At 67.0% G+C, this 19,162-nt stretch overlaps 3 protein-coding genes across 5 annotated transcripts; 2 read left to right on the forward strand and 1 right to left on the reverse strand.

The window, feature by feature from the left end:
- Positions 1 to 789: 789 nt before the first annotated feature.
- BTBD17 (BTB domain containing 17) lies at positions 790 to 4,612 on the reverse strand. The gene is made up of 3 exons (XM_064676160.1): positions 4,120 to 4,612; positions 2,891 to 3,167; positions 790 to 2,348 (listed from the first exon to the last, which is right to left on the reverse strand). Exons 1-3 carry the CDS (start codon positions 4,595 to 4,597, stop codon positions 1,268 to 1,270), a joined length of 1,836 nt encoding a protein of 611 aa, XP_064532230.1. The 5' UTR covers positions 4,598 to 4,612; the 3' UTR covers positions 790 to 1,267.
- On the forward strand, positions 4,338 to 11,164 carry GPR142 (G protein-coupled receptor 142). Of its 2 annotated transcripts, XM_064676174.1 has the most exons (3): positions 4,338 to 6,849; positions 8,454 to 8,615; positions 9,055 to 11,164. In XM_064676174.1, exons 1-3 carry the CDS (start codon positions 6,843 to 6,845, stop codon positions 9,909 to 9,911), a joined length of 1,026 nt encoding a protein of 341 aa, XP_064532244.1. In that variant the 5' UTR covers positions 4,338 to 6,842; the 3' UTR covers positions 9,912 to 11,164. The 2 variants fall into 2 exon arrangements, with proteins under 2 accessions (XP_064532244.1, XP_064532243.1); XM_064676173.1 differs by lacking the exon at positions 4,338 to 6,849 and having other exon boundaries at positions 7,830 to 8,615.
- Positions 11,165 to 11,296: 132 nt separating this feature from the next.
- On the forward strand, positions 11,297 to 17,997 carry GPRC5C (G protein-coupled receptor class C group 5 member C). Of its 2 annotated transcripts, none has more exons than XM_064676170.1 (5): positions 11,297 to 11,644; positions 14,905 to 15,934; positions 16,645 to 16,739; positions 16,965 to 17,108; positions 17,277 to 17,997. In XM_064676170.1, the coding sequence occupies exons 2-5, from the start codon at positions 14,929 to 14,931 to the stop codon at positions 17,307 to 17,309; spliced, it is 1,278 nt and encodes a 425-aa protein (XP_064532240.1). In that variant the 5' UTR covers positions 11,297 to 11,644; positions 14,905 to 14,928; the 3' UTR covers positions 17,310 to 17,997. The 2 variants fall into 2 exon arrangements, with proteins under 2 accessions (XP_064532240.1, XP_064532242.1); XM_064676172.1 differs by lacking the exon at positions 11,297 to 11,644 and adding an exon at positions 11,651 to 13,617.
- The last annotated feature ends 1,165 nt before the right edge of the window (positions 17,998 to 19,162 follow it).

A 19,162-nucleotide genomic window follows, 5' to 3' on the forward strand; every position in this document is an offset into this window, starting at 1 on the left:
TTTTGTCACAGCAGGGTCGAGCAGAGGGTGGGAAAGTCATCCTGTTCCTCCTGTCCCCTCCTCAATCCAGGACATGGCTCAAAGCCGGCGGCTGAGCTTGGCCAAGCACCCATGGCAGCTCAGGGTGTCCCTTGGAGTGTCCTCAGCCCATGGAACAGGGCACAGTAGGGTGGCTGGTGGCAGCAGGGGGGTCCTGGTCCCCTCCAGGCTCCCTCCCAGCTGGATGGTGCTGCCGAGCACAGCCCGGTGTGTCCCTCCCAGTGCTGGCCCTGCGGGAGCAGCCCCCGGCTGGGTTATCAGCCCTGGGTAAACACTGCCCTGCCGGTAGCACCCGCAGCCGCCCCCACTCCTCACCCCCGCTAATTAATCATTAACGAGCTGCTGGCAGTGCTCTCACAGCGATGGGGACATGGCCCAGATGGCACCCTGGGGGCTGGGGGGGAGAGCCCCCCGGCAGGACCCTCCCCCAGGCTCTGCTTGGGGATGAACCCACCCGTGGGTGTGCGATGCCAGGGCCAGCTCTCCCCATGCCAAACCTGCCCCAAACAGGGACCCTTGTCCCCACAGGGAAATGTATCCTCGGGAGATGGAGCCACGTGGCTGCTCCAGGGTCCTGTGGATGCTCAGCACAGGGGGACACAGCCATCCCCCAGCACTGCCAGGTGCTGATGGGGACACCCAGGGAGCAGGTGTCTCCACAGGTGTTTTCCTTCCCAGGGGTTCCATCAAAATAAGCTGAGCTGAGCTGGGGAGCGGTGTCACCCCAAAGATGCTCCACACGTCCCCACATTTGTTTTCTGATTTATTAGGAAGGAGCTGGTGGTGCCCGGACAGGGATGGGGCAGCTGCCACCATCAGCAGGGGTGGTGCCCCCCACCCCTCCTCCCCTAGGAGAGGCAGATGGACCCCTCATCCCCAGTCCTGGCAGCTCCCAGTTTGCCCCTGAGCTGGACCCAGCTGCCCACACAGAGGAGTCCCAGTGCTGCAGGAGTGGCACCACAGGAAGAATGGGCTGTCCCTGTCCCCATGGGGTCTGCATTGTGCCTGTGGGCTGCATGTTTTGCCTCCAGCACCCCCTGCCCAGTGCTGGAGGGCTCCCAGCACCCCCATCCCCAGGGACAGTGATGGGGACGGGACATGGCAGGGGACACTCAGGGAGGGTGGGGCAGTGCAGAGCACAGCCCTGGGGGCCCCCACTGTGGGGACTCCCATCTACCTATGAGCAGGAGGACCCAGCATTGCCCCCGTGGGGCCCGTCTGTCCCTCGTTACTTCTTCACCTTGATGAGGGCGTGGTAGACGGGTTTGATGATGATGTGGAGGTGCAGGGAGTTGTCGATGAGGTACTCGGAGGTGCGTTTCTGCAGGTCGGCGTGCGCCAGGAAGTCGGGTGCCTCGTCCGAGCTCTGGTGGAAGCTGTAGGCGTGTTTCACCAGCACCCGGCCCTGCTGCCGCACGCCCACCAGCACCGTCTTCTGGAAGGTGACGCCGGCGAAGTCGGGGCTGCTCATGGCCGGGGTGATGACGAGCCGCGGGCGCCCGTCCTCGATGCGCACGGGCTGGATGGCGCCCGACACCGAGTCCGAGTAGACGGGGCGCAGGCTGACGGGCAGCCAGCGCGGCGAGAACAGCACGTTCCACGTCACCCTCTTGCCGGCGTCGTGGCTGCTGGGGCCCAGCTGGGTCTGGAAGCTGGTGCTGCGGTCATCCCGTGCCGGGTTGGTGATGACCCACTGGGAACCCCAGCTGGGTGCGAGGTAGTTGCGGGGCAGGAACATGCTGCAGTTGACGTCGAAGTACTTGGCGAAGTGGAGCGGGGAGGCGGCGTGGAACTGGAAAGCCTGGAAGAGCAGGTCCTGCACCGCGCCGCGGTGCCGCGCCAGCACCGCCGACTGCGCCTGCAGCCGGAACAGCTGGCTGGGCGCGATCATGGGGTAGCGGATGGCGCGCAGCACCCGCTCGGCCACGGGCGCCTCGGGCTGCCGGCGGCTCAGCCAGCCCTCCACGGCCGTGTAGAGCTCCAGCTCGCTGTGCAGCACCAGGTCGGAGCGCTCCAGCAGCAGCAGCAGCAGCTCCACGCTCACCGAGCCCCACTCGGCGCTGCCCAGCACCGCCGACAGGTTCCAGGCCAGGAACTGGAGGCAGCTCTCCTGCAGCGCCGCGTCCCCGACGCGCACGGCGTAGTGGTACCAGCCCACGACGTGGCCCTGGCTCGACTCGCTGGCCAGGTGGCTCCTCATGTACTCGGCCACGCCGCGCTGCAGCCCCCAGACCCGGTACTTGCTGGCCAGCTGGTGCAGGGGGATGGCCTGGTGCAGCAGGATGGACACCCCCCCGCAGTACAGGTACCTGGGGGGAGCGTGGGCTGTGACGTGGGGACCCCCACTCCAGCAGTGCAGTTCCCAGGGGAGCAGCCTCTGTCCTGGGCTGCGCCCCTCTGGGTACCCCCACCCCTTGGGTCCCCGTGGTCCCCAGGGCAGCATTTCCCCTCCTGGGCTGCATCCTGTGGGATGCCCAGGGAACCATTCCCCCTTCTTGGGTGCGTCCCTCTGGATATCCCCATCCCTCAGGGCCCCATGGTTCTCAGGGGAGCATCCATCTTTTTTGGCTGCATCCCTCCAGGTAACGCCCATCCCACAGGACCTCCATGGTCCGCAAGGGGAGGATCCTCCCTCCTGGGCTGCATCCCATTTAACATACCTGTTCCATGGGGTCCCTGTGGTCCCAGAAGGGAACACCCCTTTCCTTGGCAACATCCCTCTGGGCATCCCCATCCCATGGGGTTCCCCATGGTCCCTAGGAAAGCTGCATCCCCCTGGGGGACATCCCCATCCCACTGGGTCTCCAAGGGATCCTCCCTGAGATCCCCATCCCACGGGGCCCCCACGCACCTGATGAACTTGTCGAAGAGCGCGGCGGTCTCGGGCGGCTCGTGCAGGGTGACGACGCTCTGGTTGCGCAGGAGGCTCTCGAACACCTCGCTCTGGAGGCTGAGCAGCAGCTGGTGCGTGTGGAACACCTTGGCCTCGTCGGAGGCGGCCGAGCGCACCCGCAGCACCGAGTCGCTGCCGTTCCCGTTCTGCAGCAGCTCCTGCAGCCGCTGCAGCAGCGTCAGCGAGTGGTTGATGGTGGCAGCCGTGGTGTCCCCGCTAAGGTCGGCTTTTTGGGCTGTGGGGAGATGGGATCATCCCAGTGGTGCACCCCAGGCGGGCCAGGAGACCCAGCTGTGGGGTGGTGTGGGGTTACCTCCTGCTCTGCTCCCCCAGTGCCAAAGGGCTGGTTGGTGCCAAGGGGTTGTGGGAGGACAAAGGGACATGGGGACGTTTGTGTCCTTGAGAGCCAAAAAACTGCCTTCCTGCAGCAGAAGGGCTGAGACCACCATGTCCCAGGCTGGGACGTGCTGGGAAATGGCCGGGTGCCGGCAGCACTGGCTCACAGCCCGGTCTGCCCTGTCCCTGCTGTGGGCACAGCGAGCCCCGGGCATTGCCACAACCCCCCACATCCCCAGTGGATACATGGGGGTATGGAGAGCCCATGGGTGTGGGGAGCCAGGCACACTCTGCCCCACTCCCAGGGGTGGGGGTCCCGTGGTCCGAGCAGCCCTGGGGTCACTGTGGGTCTGTGCTGGGATCCAGGGGCCTGGAGAGGGACCTGAGAATGTGGGATGGGGCTGTCCTGTGGGCATTGAGAACCTTCCTCCCTCTCCTCTTCTCCCTCCTGGCACAACTCCCACTGGCTCCCCAGAGCATCCTTCCCCCAGGAGGAATTCGGCCCCATCTGTCTCAAATCCATCTTGCCTCTCAAATCCCATCTTGCCAGCGGATTACCCTTCCCGGTGCCAGCTTAAGTCCGGCTGAGCAGGGCTGGGGAAGGGGAGCAGGATCCCTGCGCCCCGCAGTGCTGCCCACAGCTCCGAGCCCTTCCCTGAGCACAGCACAGCTCCGAGGGGCACGGCCACGAGGCACAGCACGTCCAGGAGCCACTCTCATCCCTCCCAGGCACCCCGACGGCTGCCGGAGAGCCCGTGGGCACCATCCCTGGCCGAGCTGCACCCCGGCACCCACCGGGGGCAACAGGAATTCCTGCTCGGGGACCCTCCCCGCACCACGGCCGCCCTTACCGGCTTGCACGGTGAGGAGGAGGAGGAGGAAGGCGGCGGCGCAGCCCCAGCGCCGGGCGGCCACGGGCCGGGCGCCCGTCAGCCTGGCCATGGCGTCGCAGGCGCATCTGCCGGCTCTGGCGGGGCACACGCTGCCCGCCCGGTCCTTATGTAGGACACGCGCCCTCCCGGCCCTCCCAGCCCGCGCCGACACATCGATTGGTGGAAACTGGGACCGGCCGTTGCCAAGGGAACCGCTCCCAGCCTCCCTCCATCCCACCCTGACCCCCCGCCCCAGCCCCGCACCCCGGGGTGCTGTGGCGGGGCGCCCCGATGGGCTGTGGCGCGGCACGGGGATGTCACCGTGTGCCACCTGCTCCTGCCACTGGCCACGCCGGAGCCCCGCGCGCGGCCCGCGGCCCTTTGTGCCGGCAGCGGGGTCTTTGCATTCAGGGCACAGCTCGGTGGCCTCCCGCTCCCCCGGCTCATGGGTATTCATGCCGGCAGCAGCCCATCACCATGGCATCCGGGCTGCCGGCAGGAACTGCCTGCCCTTTTCCCAGTCTTTGCAGCCAAGAGGCCGCCCGTGCACCCTGGGCGGCCTCCGATGGCCCCTCGCCCACCCTGACGCCTCTAGAGGGGCTTCATCGCGGGGCTGGGGTGGCGTTTGCCCCCCAAAAGCCCCAGTGCCACGTGCTGGGGTTGGTGTGGTGCTGGCACAGGCTGAGGGTGGTGCTGGGTGCCCCCACCCCGCTGCCAGAGGTGAGTACCCCACTCTGACTGTGGCCCCGGTGGCACCAGGGAGTGGGGAGCCACAACTGGGACCCCAGATGGGACACAGATAGGGGTAAAGACCCCACAAGATGTGGGTAGCCCAGCTCACGTGGGCACAGCAGCCCCTTACCCACAGCCAGGGCTCCCCCAGCACTGTGCTCAGCCCAGAGACCCCACACCAGGTCACCTCGAGGGGCAGTGCCTGGACCCCCCACTCCTGGGGACACAGCCAGGGAGACACTGAGACCTCGGCAGTGCCAGAGCCATGGGGGGATATGAACCATTCCCAGTTCTTGTGTGTTGGGTCCAGCCTGGTGCACTCAGTGCTGGTGCCGCCGGTGCTGCCGCAGGGCCGGGGGTCCTGTGGTGCCAACGGGGGCTTCTGAGGACAGGTTTGGGCTCACGTGGGTCGCAAGGCTGAGGAGCCCCGTCCCACTGCACAGCCAGGCTGGGACACGGGCTTAGATGGAACATGTGGGAGCTGGTGAGCGTGGGCAGATGTTGCCGCAGCTGCCGAGGGGGCGGGAGCAGCATCTGGCCTTGACACACAGGGCGAGGGGCTGGGGACAAACCACCCAGCCACCCCGTGCTGTGCTCCCGGGGCTCCCCGTCCCCTCGCAGGGACAGGCAGGTCGGTGATGCCGTGCTGGCCATGGGGCTGGGGCTCCAGCCCTGTGCCCCCGCGGGGCTGGGGACCCCCATAAGTGCGGTGCCAGCAGAGTGCCCAGCCCAGGTGGATGTCCCTTCACCTGGTGGAGTGGGGGGTGGGGGCCCCGCTGTGGCACAGCAGGTTCACGGCTCACTGCATCCTCTGACGCCTCATTTCACCCCCGCCTGAAAAAACAACAGCTTGTGGCAGCGTGTGCCCGGTGAACCACTGTCACTGTGCCAGCCTGGGCAGCATCCACAGCCCAGGGACCCCCTCGTCCCCCACGGGGGCATCGGCCGGTCATGGGGTGAGGTGCCCAGAGGCCATGGGGGGCACAGGGGACTGTGGGGCTGCTGTTGGGGGGCACCAGGGGACAGGGTGACATCCCCCAGCCCCCAGTGAGGTGATGCAGAAGCTATGCTGGCCCGGAGATTGCAGCTGAGGCAGTGCAGGGCTGGCTCACCATAGCGACCTGTGCCAGGCAATACTGCCAGGGCAACACCCTGCAGGCTGGGGGGCACCAAGGGGGTGGGAGTCTCCTCAGTGGCCCCAGGGACAGGCAGGGGACACCAGCCAGCTCACCCCTCTCTGTGCTGCTGGGGAAACTGAGGCTTGAGCAGGGTATCCTGGCAGTGGGCACTCGGGAACAGCCTGGGCAGAACCCAGCGGGGACACAGGGGCAGCACGTGGATTCACAGTTGTGTGCCACTCGCACGTCACACCCTGTGCACACATCCTGTCCCCAGACGTGGCCGTGGACCCTGGACCCGCTTTTCCCCAGACCACCACCCCTATTGCTCCGGGGTGGGGATGAGCTGTGTCACAGCCACTCAGAGCTTCCCAGGCGAGCCCTTCCCTGGCCCCCACAGGAGCTGCCGGGCCCGGTGACGTCCTTGTGCCCCACCAGCCCACCCCGCGGCTCTGCCCGTGGCTCTGCCCACACTGCTCTCCCTCCGCCCCGTGTCCCGCGCCCCGGGAGGCTGTGACATGCTGTGGGTGCCGGAGGGGACACGGGCACGGACAGGGACACGGGCACCGACACAGACACGGGCACCAACAGGGACACGGGCTCCAGAGAGGAAACAGCCACCGGTGGGGACACAAACGACAACTGGGAAACAGCCACCTGCAGGGACAGACACCGGTGGGAACACGGACACCGACAGGGACACGAGCAGCAACAGGGACACGAACATCAGAGGGGACACAGACACCAACAGGGACACGAACAGCGACGGGGACGTGGACACTGACAGGGACACGGCCACTGAGTGGGACACGGACACCAGTGACTCTCCGGGCCCAGGAAAGGTGGCACCACATGCCCAGTGAGTGGCACTGGGACCACCGAGGTGTGAGTCCCTGTCCCGCAGGGTTTGGGGTGTGGGACCCCGGGCTGGGAGGGCAAAGGAGGGCCCAGAGCAGACTCGCCCCCTCAGTAGCACAAAGGGGATCAGGGCTGGGAAAGGGTTAAAGGCGCTCCCGCCGCGGCTGCAGCCGATCGATGCCCCAGTTCCACGGGGGACGTGGAGGGACTGGACTCGCTCCTGCTGATCAGCCGGAGCTAATTTGAAGTTAATTGGCACCCCTCTGCTCCTCCATCCTCTGCTTCTTCCCCCCCGGGCTCTGCTCAGGATTGGCACTTCCATCCCGGCCGAGGGTCGCAGGGCCGGGGGGGTGGGACCCCCAGGATCCCACACACTCCTCGGGCACTGCTGGGGGAGCAGATCCATCAGTGGGGGTCCTGGAGAGAGACCTGACTGCCCCCCCACCCCAGAGCCGTTGGGGGTCTGCGGAGACTGGACCTGGAGCAATTTGGGGTCCCCGTGGAACTGGAAGCTGAGCGGTGCCCAGTAACACACCCCCCCCCCCAGCTCAGGACCCCCTCCTGCACCCTCTAGCCCCCGACCCCTGGCCCCCTTCAGCATCCCCCGATCCCAGGACCCCCCTGCACCCCGCACACCCCTGAGCTCAGGACTTCCCCCACATCCTCGATCCCAGGACCGCCCTGGACCCCGCACCCTCCTCCGGCACCGGGACCCGGGGGTCGTGGTCCCCCGGGAGATGATAATTTGGGGGGGATTCTGACCAATCAGAACGCAGCGCTCAGCCCTGGCCCCACCATCCTTGGAGAACTCCTCTCTGATTGGGTGAGGCCTAATTCCCTTTATCCAATAGGAGCGCAGATCTCGGGAGGGGGCGGAGCCGGCCGACTTTATGAATGGACGAGGGCAGCGTGGGCACGATCCGGGCACGGGGCGTGGGCGTGGGGATACGGGCAAGGATAGGGCAGGGATAAGGCAGGGATCGGGCAGAGATAGGGATACGGATACACATACGGATAGGGATGCGGATACAGATAAGGATACGGGCAGGGCCGTGGGCAGGGCCACTGCCAGATGCCTCTGGATCTGGCTCTGCTTCCTCGGCCTGAGCAGCTGGCAAAGGACCACGCTGGCAGCCTGGAGATGGGCACTCCCCTTTTGGCAGAGCTGAGAGCCCCCCTTTGGCACTTCTGGGTCCTCCCTGTCACCACTGGGACCCAGCGAGTGCACTCAGCCCGGGCTGGGGGCCAGAGCCTCCCCCTCCTGGCAGATGCCCAAGAACATGGTGTTTTAACCTGATGTTCTACAAAAAAGGGGCTGGGGGATAAAGAAGGAGCAGCTCTGGTGGTGGGAGCTCAGCCTGGACATGGCACAGGGGGCTCGGGGTGCGTTGCCTCTGTTGGGAGCAGCAGCCCCAAGTCTGCCTGCGATGGCACATTTTGGAGCTGCCCACTGTCCATGGATGCTGCAGGACAAGGATCCAACCCACTGGGGACACTGGTGTGACGGTCCCTGTCCCCCAGCCCCCAGTGCCACGTCATGGCTGACCTCCCGCCCAGGTACCACCAGGATCCTCATCCCCCTGATGCTCCCGTCTCCCCTCACAGCCGATCCCTGGCAGAAGATGACGGTCCCAGTGCCCAACAGCACGGCGGTGTCGTCAGCTGGTGTGGCAGCACAGCCGGAGCCAGATCAGGAGCGGTCACCCTGCCTGGTGGGCATTGTCCCCGTCGTGTACTACAGTGTCCTGCTGGGGCTGGGGCTGCCAGGTGAGGGGGCTGGGGGGGCAGGGGGTGCAGGGGCAACACCCACCTGGGTCTGAGCCCCTCCGAGGGGTGCTGAACTCTGTGCCCTCGGCTGCTGGCAGAGCCTCAGCTCCTGTGCCAGCCTTCCATCACCCCAGGGAGTTTGCGGATGGGGAGGAGAGTCCTCAGGGTGGGGGAACCAAACCTGCTCCCCCCGCCCTGGCCTCAGATCCGGCCCCAGTGCCCAGCTGTGCTGCCCAGCCTCAGGGCAGGTGCCACCACCAGAGGGACAGATGGTATTTGTGTTGCTTGGGCTGACACACAGAAGAGATTAATCAGCTCAGCAAATCCCCATGGCACCGGGATATTTATAGCTCCCCCCCAGCTGGAGCCTGGGCACCCCTGGGGTCCCAAGTGCTGCAGGGGGGGGTCTCACCACCACCCATCGCTCCCCTCCCTCCAGTGAACATCCTGACCGCTGTGGCCCTGTCCCGCCTGGCCACCAGGGCCAAGAAGTCATCGTACTGGTACCTGCTGGCCCTGACCACCTCCGACATCCTCATCCAGGTCTTCGTCATCTTCATGGGCTTCATCCTGCAGACGGCCATCCTGGCCCGGGCGGTGCCCAGCGCCTTCATCCACACCGTCAACGTGCTGGAGTTCACGGCCAGCCACGCCTCCACCTGGGTCACCGTGCTGCTCACCGTGGACCGCTACGTGGCCCTGTGCCACCCGCTGCGCTACCGCGCCGTGTCGTACCCGCAGCGCACGCGCAGGATCATCGCGGCCGTGTTCGCCGCCGCCCTGGCCACCGGCATCCCCTTCTACTGGTGGCTGGACATGTGGCGTGACGCCGACCCGCCCACGGCGCTGGACACGGCGCTCAAGTGGCTCCACTGCGTCACCATCTACTTCCTGCCCTGCAGCATCTTACTGGCCACCAACTCCATCATCATCCTCAAGCTGAAGCGGCGGCGGCGCGCGGGGGGCGGCAAGACCACGGTGCTGCTCCTGGCCGTCACCACCGCCTTCGTGGTGCTCTGGGCCCCCCGCGCCGTCGTCATGATGTGCCACCTGTACGTGGCCTCGGTGAGGAGGGACTGGCGCATGCACCTGGCCTTGGACATTGCCAACATGGTGGCCATGCTCAACACCTCCCTCAACTTCTTCCTCTACTGCTTCGTCAGCCAGACCTTCAGGCGCGCGGTGGGTGAGGTGCTCTGGGGGCACCCCCGGCATGGCCCCCCCCGCCGGGGCAGCGCCCACTTCCCACCCCTGGCCCTCAAACCGCTGGAGCTGTTGGCTGGCACCGCGCTCTGAGCCAGGACAGTGCCTGGCTGGAGGTCCCAGTGCCCACCCAGCCCACCCATCACACCGGGACCTGGGGAGACCTCCACGGAACCAGAGTTAATGCTGGTGGTGGCAGGAGGAGGTGGCTGTGCCCAGCCCCTCATTTTGGGCCCTTGGGGTGCCCTGCCTGGTGACAGCACCCCAGGATCCCCTGCCTGCTCCCTGAGCCCCACCAGGATGGGCAGCTCAACCCTATCCATGCTCAGTCCCTCAGGACACAGAGAACTGGGACCCCCAAGAACTCATCCAGGATGTGCCCCAGCTCGGGTCCTGGGGAGCATGGGGGCACGGCTGCCTGTGGTGAGGGGTGGTGGGCACAGCTGAGCTCCTGTAAGACCTACAAGGACACGGTGCCCGCTGGGAGCCCATGGGATGGTCCTTCTGCCGTAAACTGACGTGCTGAGACCAGAACTCCGCCTGGGTCTGGCTCCCTGTGGGCAGATGGAATGGGGACACCCTGCTCCAGCACCCCTGGCACGGGGTCCCTCTGCCCTGCCCACCCCGGTGCCCCCGCCCTGCTGCCTGGGGGGTGCTGCAGGGAGCACCCACGAGGTCCAGTGACCCCAGCTGTGGGGCCTGAACACATGGTAAGACCCCAGCTCCTGACCCCTACCTGACAGCCCCTGCCAGGCTGCAGCCCCCGCAGGGCACCCAGGGTGTTCCCCAAACACAAGGGTGCAGCATCTCCCACCGGCTGCAGGGGAGGGGGCTCACGATGCCTCCCTGCATGGGGTGCGCCCAGTCACACCAGTGCCAATCTGGTGTGACGCTGGGCCCAGCTGCCACCAGAGGGCAGGGATGGGACACTGAGGAGCTGGGACTGCCTAGAGGACAGGAGCTGGCACCTCCAGCCCCCCAAACCAGCCCTGTCCCCACCCTAATTCCCCATAAGGTCCTTAGTGTAATCCCCCCAAACAGTCCAGGCTTTCCGCTCTGATTCCTGAGACCAAGCAGGACAGACCCTGGGGGGTGCTGGGAGGGGGGCAGGGGCTCAGCTGGCCCTGGCAGGGCACACAGGCACCCCCCAAACCCCACTGACCCCCCCCCGCCAACCCCGCCGAGCCCCGGCTGTGCCCACACAGGGGTGGGATGGGGCGCAGCGTTTCCCGGGGATGTGGGGCTGACCCACACACGCCCTCAATCCTGCCTTCACACTCGGATCATTGCCGGCGTGGACAGACCCCTCCAGGGATGTCACCGCATCCCAGGCCGGATCCGCACCGGGGCACAGGGTTAAAGCCCGACCCGGTGGCGCGGGGGGTACCTGGGAGGTTCTCGCTCCATTAATTCTGGCACGTGAGGAGAGCAGGACCGGGAAGGGATTAGTTATTAACCCGGCGGGCAGGGGCTGAGGGGCCGCGGGCCAGGGGGCTCGGCTGACACAGGAACCCTCGGCGGGAGCTCCAGGATTGCCTCCGGCGCCCCCGATTTCCACCAGCCCCCCGTGCCAGCCGGTGCGTATTTATTTACTTGGCAAAGGAGGTGGAAATGTGCTGACGGCGTCAGGGGCTCCGGTGGAAACGGCTCCGAGCCCCGGCCGGGGCTGCGGGAGGCGCTGGGAGGGCGACAGGGACCCCCCGGACCGCCGGCTCCAGGGACGGCTCTCGCCTTCCCGAGGGGAGCCACCGCGGAGACAGGGCTCAGCCAGCGGTGCCACCGTGCCAGCCGTGCCAGCCGCCCGTCCCTGCGGCTCCCGAGGAAAGGTAAGCCTGGAAAAAATGCGCCCGGCGTGTCGATGTTTTTGGATAGAGCCTGGCCAGGGTCCAGATCCCAGTGCTGAGCGGCATCCCAGCCCCTCACCGTGGCCTCTGTGCTGGAAGGACCAGTTCTGCCCAGTCCCACCATGGGGATTGTGGTTCCCAGCCCACCCAGGGCACCGGGAAACTGGGATCGGGCTCTGCCCATGCTGGAAGGTTCATGCCAGGGACCCACTGCCCTGGGAGGGGACCATGGGCAGCGAGTCCCAGCACTCGGTGACATCACCCCCCACTGACCCCACAGCATGGTGGGGCGTTTCTGTAGGACCTACAAAAACCCCAGGAGCAAACAATGGGGACTGGAAGCCTGGGAAAGGTCCCTACGGGAAAGAGGAGAGGAAATCATCTGTTGTGGGGGGGAAAATGAGGGTACCCCTGGGAAGGGGGGAGGAAACCACCCACCATGGGAGAATGTGAGGGTTCCCATGGGAAGAGGATGAGGAAATCATCCTCCATGGGGGGGGACACAAAGGCAAATGCAGGGCAGGCACAGGGCAGCCCCGGCGGGACAGACGCCTGCCGGTGGCCCCACGGGGGGTCACGGGGGTCTTGTGCTGAATCAGCAGCCGGGAAACCCTCCGGCGGAAGGAAGCAGCCGGTGGAGAGGCCGGGCTGCCGGTGTGGGGGCGGCAGGACAGCCGGCCTCTGCTCTCAGCACCGCTTATCCAAGGCTCAGCCTTGCCTGGAGAGCGGGGACTATCCAGTCCTGGAGTCTGCATTCCAAATCCCTGGGGGAACTGAGGCACAGGGGGCCACTACAGAGCCCCTCGCCTGCGCTGCCCTGCCCTGTGAGGGCAGGAAGGGATGATCCAACCCCCAACGCCATCCTGATGCCAAAGGCTCCTTAGGAAGAAGGGCAGGAGGGTGGCAGCGGTCGAAGCACTGAGCCTGGACATACCATCCCATCCCCCCTGGCTCTGGTGGGTGCCAGTTTTTGTGCCACAGATGCTGCCGGCTCTGGCAGGTGCCAGTCCTTGTGCTGGCTCCTGCTCAGCCACCCTTTCTCCCCGGATTGTTTCCACCTCGGCCTGGATTGGGGCAGGACCTGCCAGAGGCACATTGAACTTTCCTCTGCATCCTTCGCCCTTGTGCTTCACCCTCCTGAAATAGCAGCATCAGCCTGGGAACCTCTCCCAGAGCTGGCCCAAATCTCCTGGGGCATTTCCCCATCCCCAGGGTCTGTGGGGTACCCCATTCCAGCTTCAGGGCTACAACCACCCCTGTCAGGACAGGGACCACCGAGCCCTGTCGGTGCCCCCAGGCTGGGGCTGCCCTGGCCCCAAGCCCTCCACAGGAAGGGCTTTTCCGGGGCTTTTCTGGGGTTTTCTGGGTCCCACTGTCCTGCCAAGGGCTCTGGCTTTATCCGTCAGCTGACATTCCTCCGGGAGGCCCCTCCAGGCCTGTGTATCCTTAAACGGCAGGGCCGCCTGCGAGCCCCGCTCCCGGCTCTCACCCCGGAGCCCACCGGAGGCCGGTGCAGGGCCCCCTGTGGGTGACACAGCCCCTCCTACTCTGTCTTTGTCCCTTGAGAATCTCTCCCAGTGGGCAGCGCTCAGCAGACACAGGCTGAGACTCCCCCCAGACTCATCGCACTGATGACAGAGACACCTCCCCCCTACGCACACACAGACTCATCACACCGATGACCAGGTGGGCTCCCCCTGCTCCACCCCCGCAGCCCGGGCTGTGCTCCCGCCCCCAGCCCCCTCCATGCCCCGGGGCGGGATCCCGGTGCCCCCGCCCGGTGCGGCGGGGCAGGTCCCGGCCGGCCCCGACCGCGCTCCCGGGGCTGAGCCGCACCTCGGGGAGGGGCCGGGCCGGGCAGGCGCACGGTGCGGCGGCACCGGGGCTGGCTCGGCTCGGCTCGGCACGGAGCGGGGGGAGCGGAGCGGAGCGGCGGGCACCGGGGGCTGCGGCCAGTGAGTGGGGCTGGGGCGGGGGCGAGCCCTGCGGGGCTGGGGGGACACCGGGAACCGCGACGGGAAGGGACCGAGTCCCGTCCGCCCCCTCAGTTCCTCCGGCCGGAGGGTCGGGGGCGGCTCAGGCGGAGTTTCGGCGCCAGGACCGGGCGAGAGCTCCGGGAAACACCGGGACGGTGCGGGAAGGGCGTGCGCGGGGAGCGTGCGGGGGGAACCGGGGAGAGGGCGCGGGGGGAGCGGTGCGGGAGTGCGGGGGCACCCGGGCCGGGATGCGGGGAAGCCAACGGGCGTGCAGGAGAACCGGTGGCGGGTGCACGGCACGGGATTGGAGTGCAGGGAGAGCGGGCGGGAGTTGCAGGAGGAGCTGGGCTGGAAGCGCGGGGGAGCCGGGCCGGGGGTGCGGGGGGACTGCGCTGGGGGTGCGGGGGTAGCAGCCGATCCCGACACGGTGGAGCCCCGCGGGCACGGGGACTCTGTCCGACTGTGGTACCGGGGTCCCTGTCCTCGTACCGAGATCCCTGTCCCCATCCCGGGGGGTGCTCGGTTCGGGGTGCCCCTAGGGGAACAAGGGGTCCTGGCCCCAGAGTCAGCTTGCCGGGGGTGTCCTCCCCATTTCTTCCCCTCAGCAGTGGGGCTGCAGCTTCTCTGCTGCCTCCTCTTCCCTGTGCCCATTCCTGGGTGGCAGCAGTGGGGACAGGGACCAGGACCCCGTGCCGTGCCAGGCTGTGCCGTGCCGTGCTGTGCCAGGCTGCGGCTGCCTACGTGCCAGTGGGCCGGACACGAGACCTGCACTGGGCCAGTGCCCGGAGCCAGAGGAGGGAAGTGGGACAGGAGAAGTGGAAAGAGGAACGTGGTGGCATGCAGGGACAAGGCAAAGGGTCAGCCCTGTCTTGCAGTATCACCTCTGCCATCCAGCCCGGGCCCACATTCAGTGTTCCCAGGAAGCCAGTGGGTACAATGCTGCCTGCTCCTGGCACCAGTGGCAGGGATGGGCACAGCCCCAGAGAATTCCTGTGTCAGGAGGGAACATGTGGGGCACAGAGATTTCCCCTCAGCTGCCACCAGCCTCCAGGCAAGGAGTCGATGGGGGACACTCAGCTGCCTGGTCCCATCTGGAGCTCCCTGGCCGCGCTGGAGTCGGCTCAGCTGGGCCGGCACAGACAGGGCTCCCGGGACCTCACTCCTTGTCGTGGGATGGCTGGGGGGGAGCTGTGGGCAGGGATGCTCCAAGCCAGGAGCTGATCCATGTCCCTGGTTGCCATGCCCTGACCCTGCTGTGTCCCACAGGGTCCCTGGGTGCCGCGGTGCAGGATGGAGCCCGCGGCCGTGCTGCTGGCCCTGCTCCCCACGGCGGCCACACAGTCCACCCCACAGCCCACCCCACCCCCGGGCTGCAGCCAAGGCCTCTCCTCCCTCTACTACAACCTCTGCGACCTCTCGGCGGGCTGGGGCATTGCGGTGGAGGCGGTGGCCAGTCTCGGCGTGGTGACCACCTTCGTGCTCACCATCGTGCTGGTGGCCAGCCTGCCCTTCGTGCAGGACCCCCAGAAGAAGAGCCTGGTGGCCACGCAGGTCTTCTTCCTCCTGGGCACCTTCGGGTTGTTCTGCCTGACCTTCGACTTCATCGTGGGGCCGGATTTCTCCACCTGCACCTCCCGCCGCTTCCTCTTCGGTGTCCTCTTCGGGATCTGCTTCTCCTGCCTGCTGGCACACGCCATGGCCCTCAACTTCCTGGCGCGGCGGAACCGTGCGCCGCGGGGCTGGGTGACGCTGGCGGTGGCCCTGTCCCTCGCCTCGGTGGAGGTCATCATCAACGCCGAGTGGCTGCTCATCACGGTGGCGCGGCTGGAGGGCCCCCCGGACCCATGCCAGCTGGTGGACGCTGACTTTGTCATGGCACTCATCTACGTCATGTTCCTGCTGGCGGCCGCCTTCGGCACAGCCTGGCCGGCCCTCTGCGGCCGCTACGGCCGCTGGCGCAAGCACGGCGCCTTCATCCTGGCCACCACCGGCCTCTCCGTGGCCATCTGGGTGGCGTGGACCGTCATGTACCTCTTTGGGAACCAGCACGCCGGCCACAAGCCCGGCTGGGATGACCCCACGTTGGCCATCGCGCTGGTCAGCAACGCCTGCGCCTTCCTCCTGCTCTACGTCATCCCCGAGGTGACGCACGTGACGCGGCGCAGCCCCGAGCAGGCCTTCGAGGACGACGGCTACCCCACGCGCGGGGTGGGCTACGAGACCATCCTCAAGGAGCAGAAGTCCCAGAGCATGTTCGTGGAGAACAAAGCCTTCTCCATGGATGAGCCCTCCTTCGGTGCGTGCTGGGGCTCACGGGGACCCTCCTACCCCACGGTGGGGCTGCTGGTGGGCACCAGGGATCCTCATCAGGGACCCTCTCACACCATGGCAGGGCTGCTGGCGGACACTGGGGCTCACCAGGGACCCTCTTGCCCCGTGGTGGAGCTGCCAACAGGCACCAGGGACCCTCACTCATGGGGACCCTCAGGGATGTCCCCACCGGGGGTGGCAGCAGTGGGTGGGTGATGAGACGTCTGGCAGTGACCTGCCAGGGACTGACGCCTGTTGTGGTTCCCGAGAACTGGCCGGGCTGGGCCTACCAGTTTGGGCTGAGCCCAGCAGCCGCGGGGTGCTCCCTCCCCAGCGTGGGGTGCCCGCGGCTCCCGGCCCTCTGCCCCGGGCAGACACTGCACTCGCGAGACCCTACAATAACATGGGGTGGTGACAGTCACCCCAGTGGGCATCACGGGCGGGCACCAGGTGTCTGTACCCCTCAGGGCAGGGAGGGTCCCCCCAAGCAGCACCTGCACCCACGAGACCCTACAATAACAAACCGCAGCCATGCAGGGGCTGCGCCGGGAGTGCAGAGATGCCAACCCTGGGGACAGGAGTGTCCCTGGGAAAGGCACAGAGCTGCTGAGTCAGCTCATTAAACCTGCTAACGAGGTACCGGGAGCCCCGGTGAGGGGGGGTGGCTCCGTGGTGACCGTCTCTGTGTCTCAGCAGCCAAGAAACCGGTGTCCCCATACAGCGGCTACAACGGGCAGCTGCTGACCAGCGTGTACCAGCCCACCGAGATGGCTCTGATGCACAAGGGGATGGTGAGTGTGACACCAGGTGGAACTGGGGGCAGCCACATCCTATCGGGCTTCCAACCGGAGCAGCCAGGATGGGGGACAGGGGGTGAGGAGATGGGGGCTGCCACAAACCCCGTGTCCCAATGGCTGCTGTAATGGGGTGGGGACCCTCTGAGCCTTCCTCCCCCGGGACCCTGTGGGGCTGGGGGTGTTCCCAGTGCTGTGACACCTCCCGTGCCTGTCCCTCAGAGTGAAGGTCCCTACGACGTGATCCTGCCCCGCGCCTCCACCAGCCCGGCACCCGGCAGTGCCAGCTCCACGCTCCGAGCCGAGGACGCCTTTGTGGCACAGGCCCGGCACATCGGCACCCCACGGGACACCCGGAACTTCCAGGTGGGTGAACAGCAGCAGGCACCCGGCCATGGCAGGGGCAAAGTCTGCCTGCCATGGTGATGGCTCTGCCCAGCACCCAGAGACCCCCGGTGGGTCAGGGTGCACGTGCCACCGGTGCAGGAGCCACAGTCCTGGTGCCACTGCTGTGCCACCTCGCTCTGCCCGCAGGTGCAGTCCCCGTACAGCAGGAACCGGTGGTGAAGCCCCCGTGGCACAGGTCCCGCAGCACTGGCACAGCCGCGGCCCCTCCGTCCTGCTCCCGAGGTCTCACCAAGCCTCATCCTGCCCTGACATGTGAATCCCACCCTGGCCAGCAGCCAGAGCCAGTTCCTGCCAATGGGATGCCCGGATACGGCCCCAGAGCCAGCGCTCCCACCTGCCCGTCCCACCTGGCCATGGCACCTGCAAGCTGCCAGCTCTGCCCGGACCCCACAGCCTGCCTCAAGGACTGGCTCACTGCCTTTGTGATGCACAGACACCCCGTCCTCCCTGGGCCATGGACCCTCTGAAGCTGGGGAGCTGGTGGGACCCCCACCCAGGGCACCGAGCCCCCGGCTCCGTGCTGACCCCACCAGCCCTGGGGACCCTGAGCTGGCCCAGCCCCCTCCCACCACGGGGTGTGAGGGGACACAAAGCTGTCCCTGGCTCTGCTTCCTGCCGTGCCTCAGTTTCCCCACTGCTGGGGAAGGGGGGCTGCTGGGGGCCTGGGGGATCAGTGCCTTGCTGGGGCCCCACAGTTCCAGCTGCCTTCTTGGTGCCTTCCCCCCTCAGGGCTCGGGAACCCCTCTGGGGAGGGGGCTGGGCCCCTCGCCCTTCCTGCGGCTTTCTCCGTTGTTTTTCCTCTTCCCCATTTTTTTTCAGGTCACCCCAATAAAGGTGGTTTTTCCTATGGTGCTGTCACAGGTGGCCCGTGATGGGAGGTGTCCCCAGGTGTGTCACCGGCTGCTCCCTCATTCTGATCCCACCACGGTGCCTGCGGGCTCAGTGCCACGTTCCCCTTTCAGGGGGTGACAGGGAGCAAAGGGGGGCTCAGGGCAGGGCCCTCAGCGTGCCCAGCCCTCCCAGATAGGGCGGCTGGGCCGGGATCCCATGGGCAGATGGGCTGCTGGGCGGGAGGCAGCACAGCACGGAGGACGTGCCAAGGTCGCGGCGGTTTTCCCGCTCGGATTGCCTTCCCCTCCACAGCCATTCCTCCTCCTCTGGGCAGGAAGCCTGCGGCCATCGGTGCCATGAATTATTCAGGGTTGGAATGGCTCCGTGGGGGCAGGCGGGTGACCTGCTCTCCTTGAGCCGGAGCCGGGATGGCGGTGGAGGGGCTGCCAGCGGGCACGTGTGCCCTGCACAGTGCCCACACGAGGGGGACACAGTGGGAGTGTGGCACGTGCCATGTCCCCACCGTGCCCTTGGCTGGCACATGCCCACGCTCCCGGCTCCAGACACAACGCCGTGGGAGGCGGGTGTTTGCAGTGGGATGTGGCTGTGCCCCCCCACGGCACCCGTGTTTACCTGGCTCCCGTGTTTATCTGGCTCCTGTGTTTACTTGGTACCTGTGTTTACTTGGTACCTGTGTTTACCTGGCACCTGTGTTTACCTGGCACCTGTGTTTACCTGGTGCCGGGTGGCAGAAGGAACATTGCCCAGCAGCACCAGGCACTCGGTGTCCCCAGGGCCACTGTCACCGCAGCGCTCCCTCCTCCCAGCCACTGGCACCACGTGGCAGAGCGGGGTCCAGCGTGTGACCACCCCAAAGGCCTGTCCGCCTCCCCAGGGGCACAGTGGTGACCCCGAAAAGCAGGGCGGTAGAGACTGTCCCTGCTCAGCTCCGGTGGGGACAGCGGAGCTGCCGGTGGCTCCCTCCCATGCCCAGCCCCTCCGGAAGCGCGGGATCCCACCGGTGCCGCCAGCGCCGGCCGCAGCCCCGCTCCAACAGGGAATGCTTTGTGCCGGCGGGGCTGTGGAACAGCGGGGCCTTTGTGCAGGCAGGTGAGGGCAGACACGGCTGAGCTACGCCGGGAGCAGCCCCGGAGCTTTCCCGGGGCCCTGAGCCGGGGGCT

The sequence above is a fragment of the Pseudopipra pipra genome, chromosome 19, assembly GCF_036250125.1.
Source record: "Pseudopipra pipra isolate bDixPip1 chromosome 19, bDixPip1.hap1, whole genome shotgun sequence".
Taxonomy (NCBI): Eukaryota; Metazoa; Chordata; class Aves; order Passeriformes; family Pipridae; genus Pseudopipra; species Pseudopipra pipra.

Excerpts from the sequence above, each read along its gene's own strand:
- BTBD17 (XM_064676160.1), bottom strand. The coding sequence starts at position 4,597 with ATGAATACCCATGAGCCGGGGGAGCGGGAGGCCACCGAGCTGTGCCCT. Across the intron at positions 3,168-4,119 it reads CCTCCTCACCGTGCAAGCCG|CCCAAAAAGCCGACCTTAGC; the intron begins GTAAGGGCGGCC and ends ATCTCCCCACAG. Across the intron at positions 2,349-2,890 it reads CTCTTCGACAAGTTCATCAG|GTACCTGTACTGCGGGGGGG; the intron begins GTGCGTGGGGGC and ends CGCTCCCCCCAG.
- GPR142 (XM_064676173.1), top strand. The coding sequence starts at position 8,213 with ATGGCACAGGGGGCTCGGGGTGCGTTGCCTCTGTTGGGAGCAGCAGCC. Across the intron at positions 8,616-9,054 it reads GCTGGGGCTGGGGCTGCCAG|TGAACATCCTGACCGCTGTG; the intron begins GTGAGGGGGCTG and ends CCCTCCCTCCAG.
- GPRC5C (XM_064676170.1), top strand. The coding sequence starts at position 14,929 with ATGGAGCCCGCGGCCGTGCTGCTGGCCCTGCTCCCCACGGCGGCCACA. Across the intron at positions 16,740-16,964 it reads CTCTGATGCACAAGGGGATG|AGTGAAGGTCCCTACGACGT; the intron begins GTGAGTGTGACA and ends CCTGTCCCTCAG. Across the intron at positions 17,109-17,276 it reads GGGACACCCGGAACTTCCAG|GTGCAGTCCCCGTACAGCAG; the intron begins GTGGGTGAACAG and ends CTCTGCCCGCAG.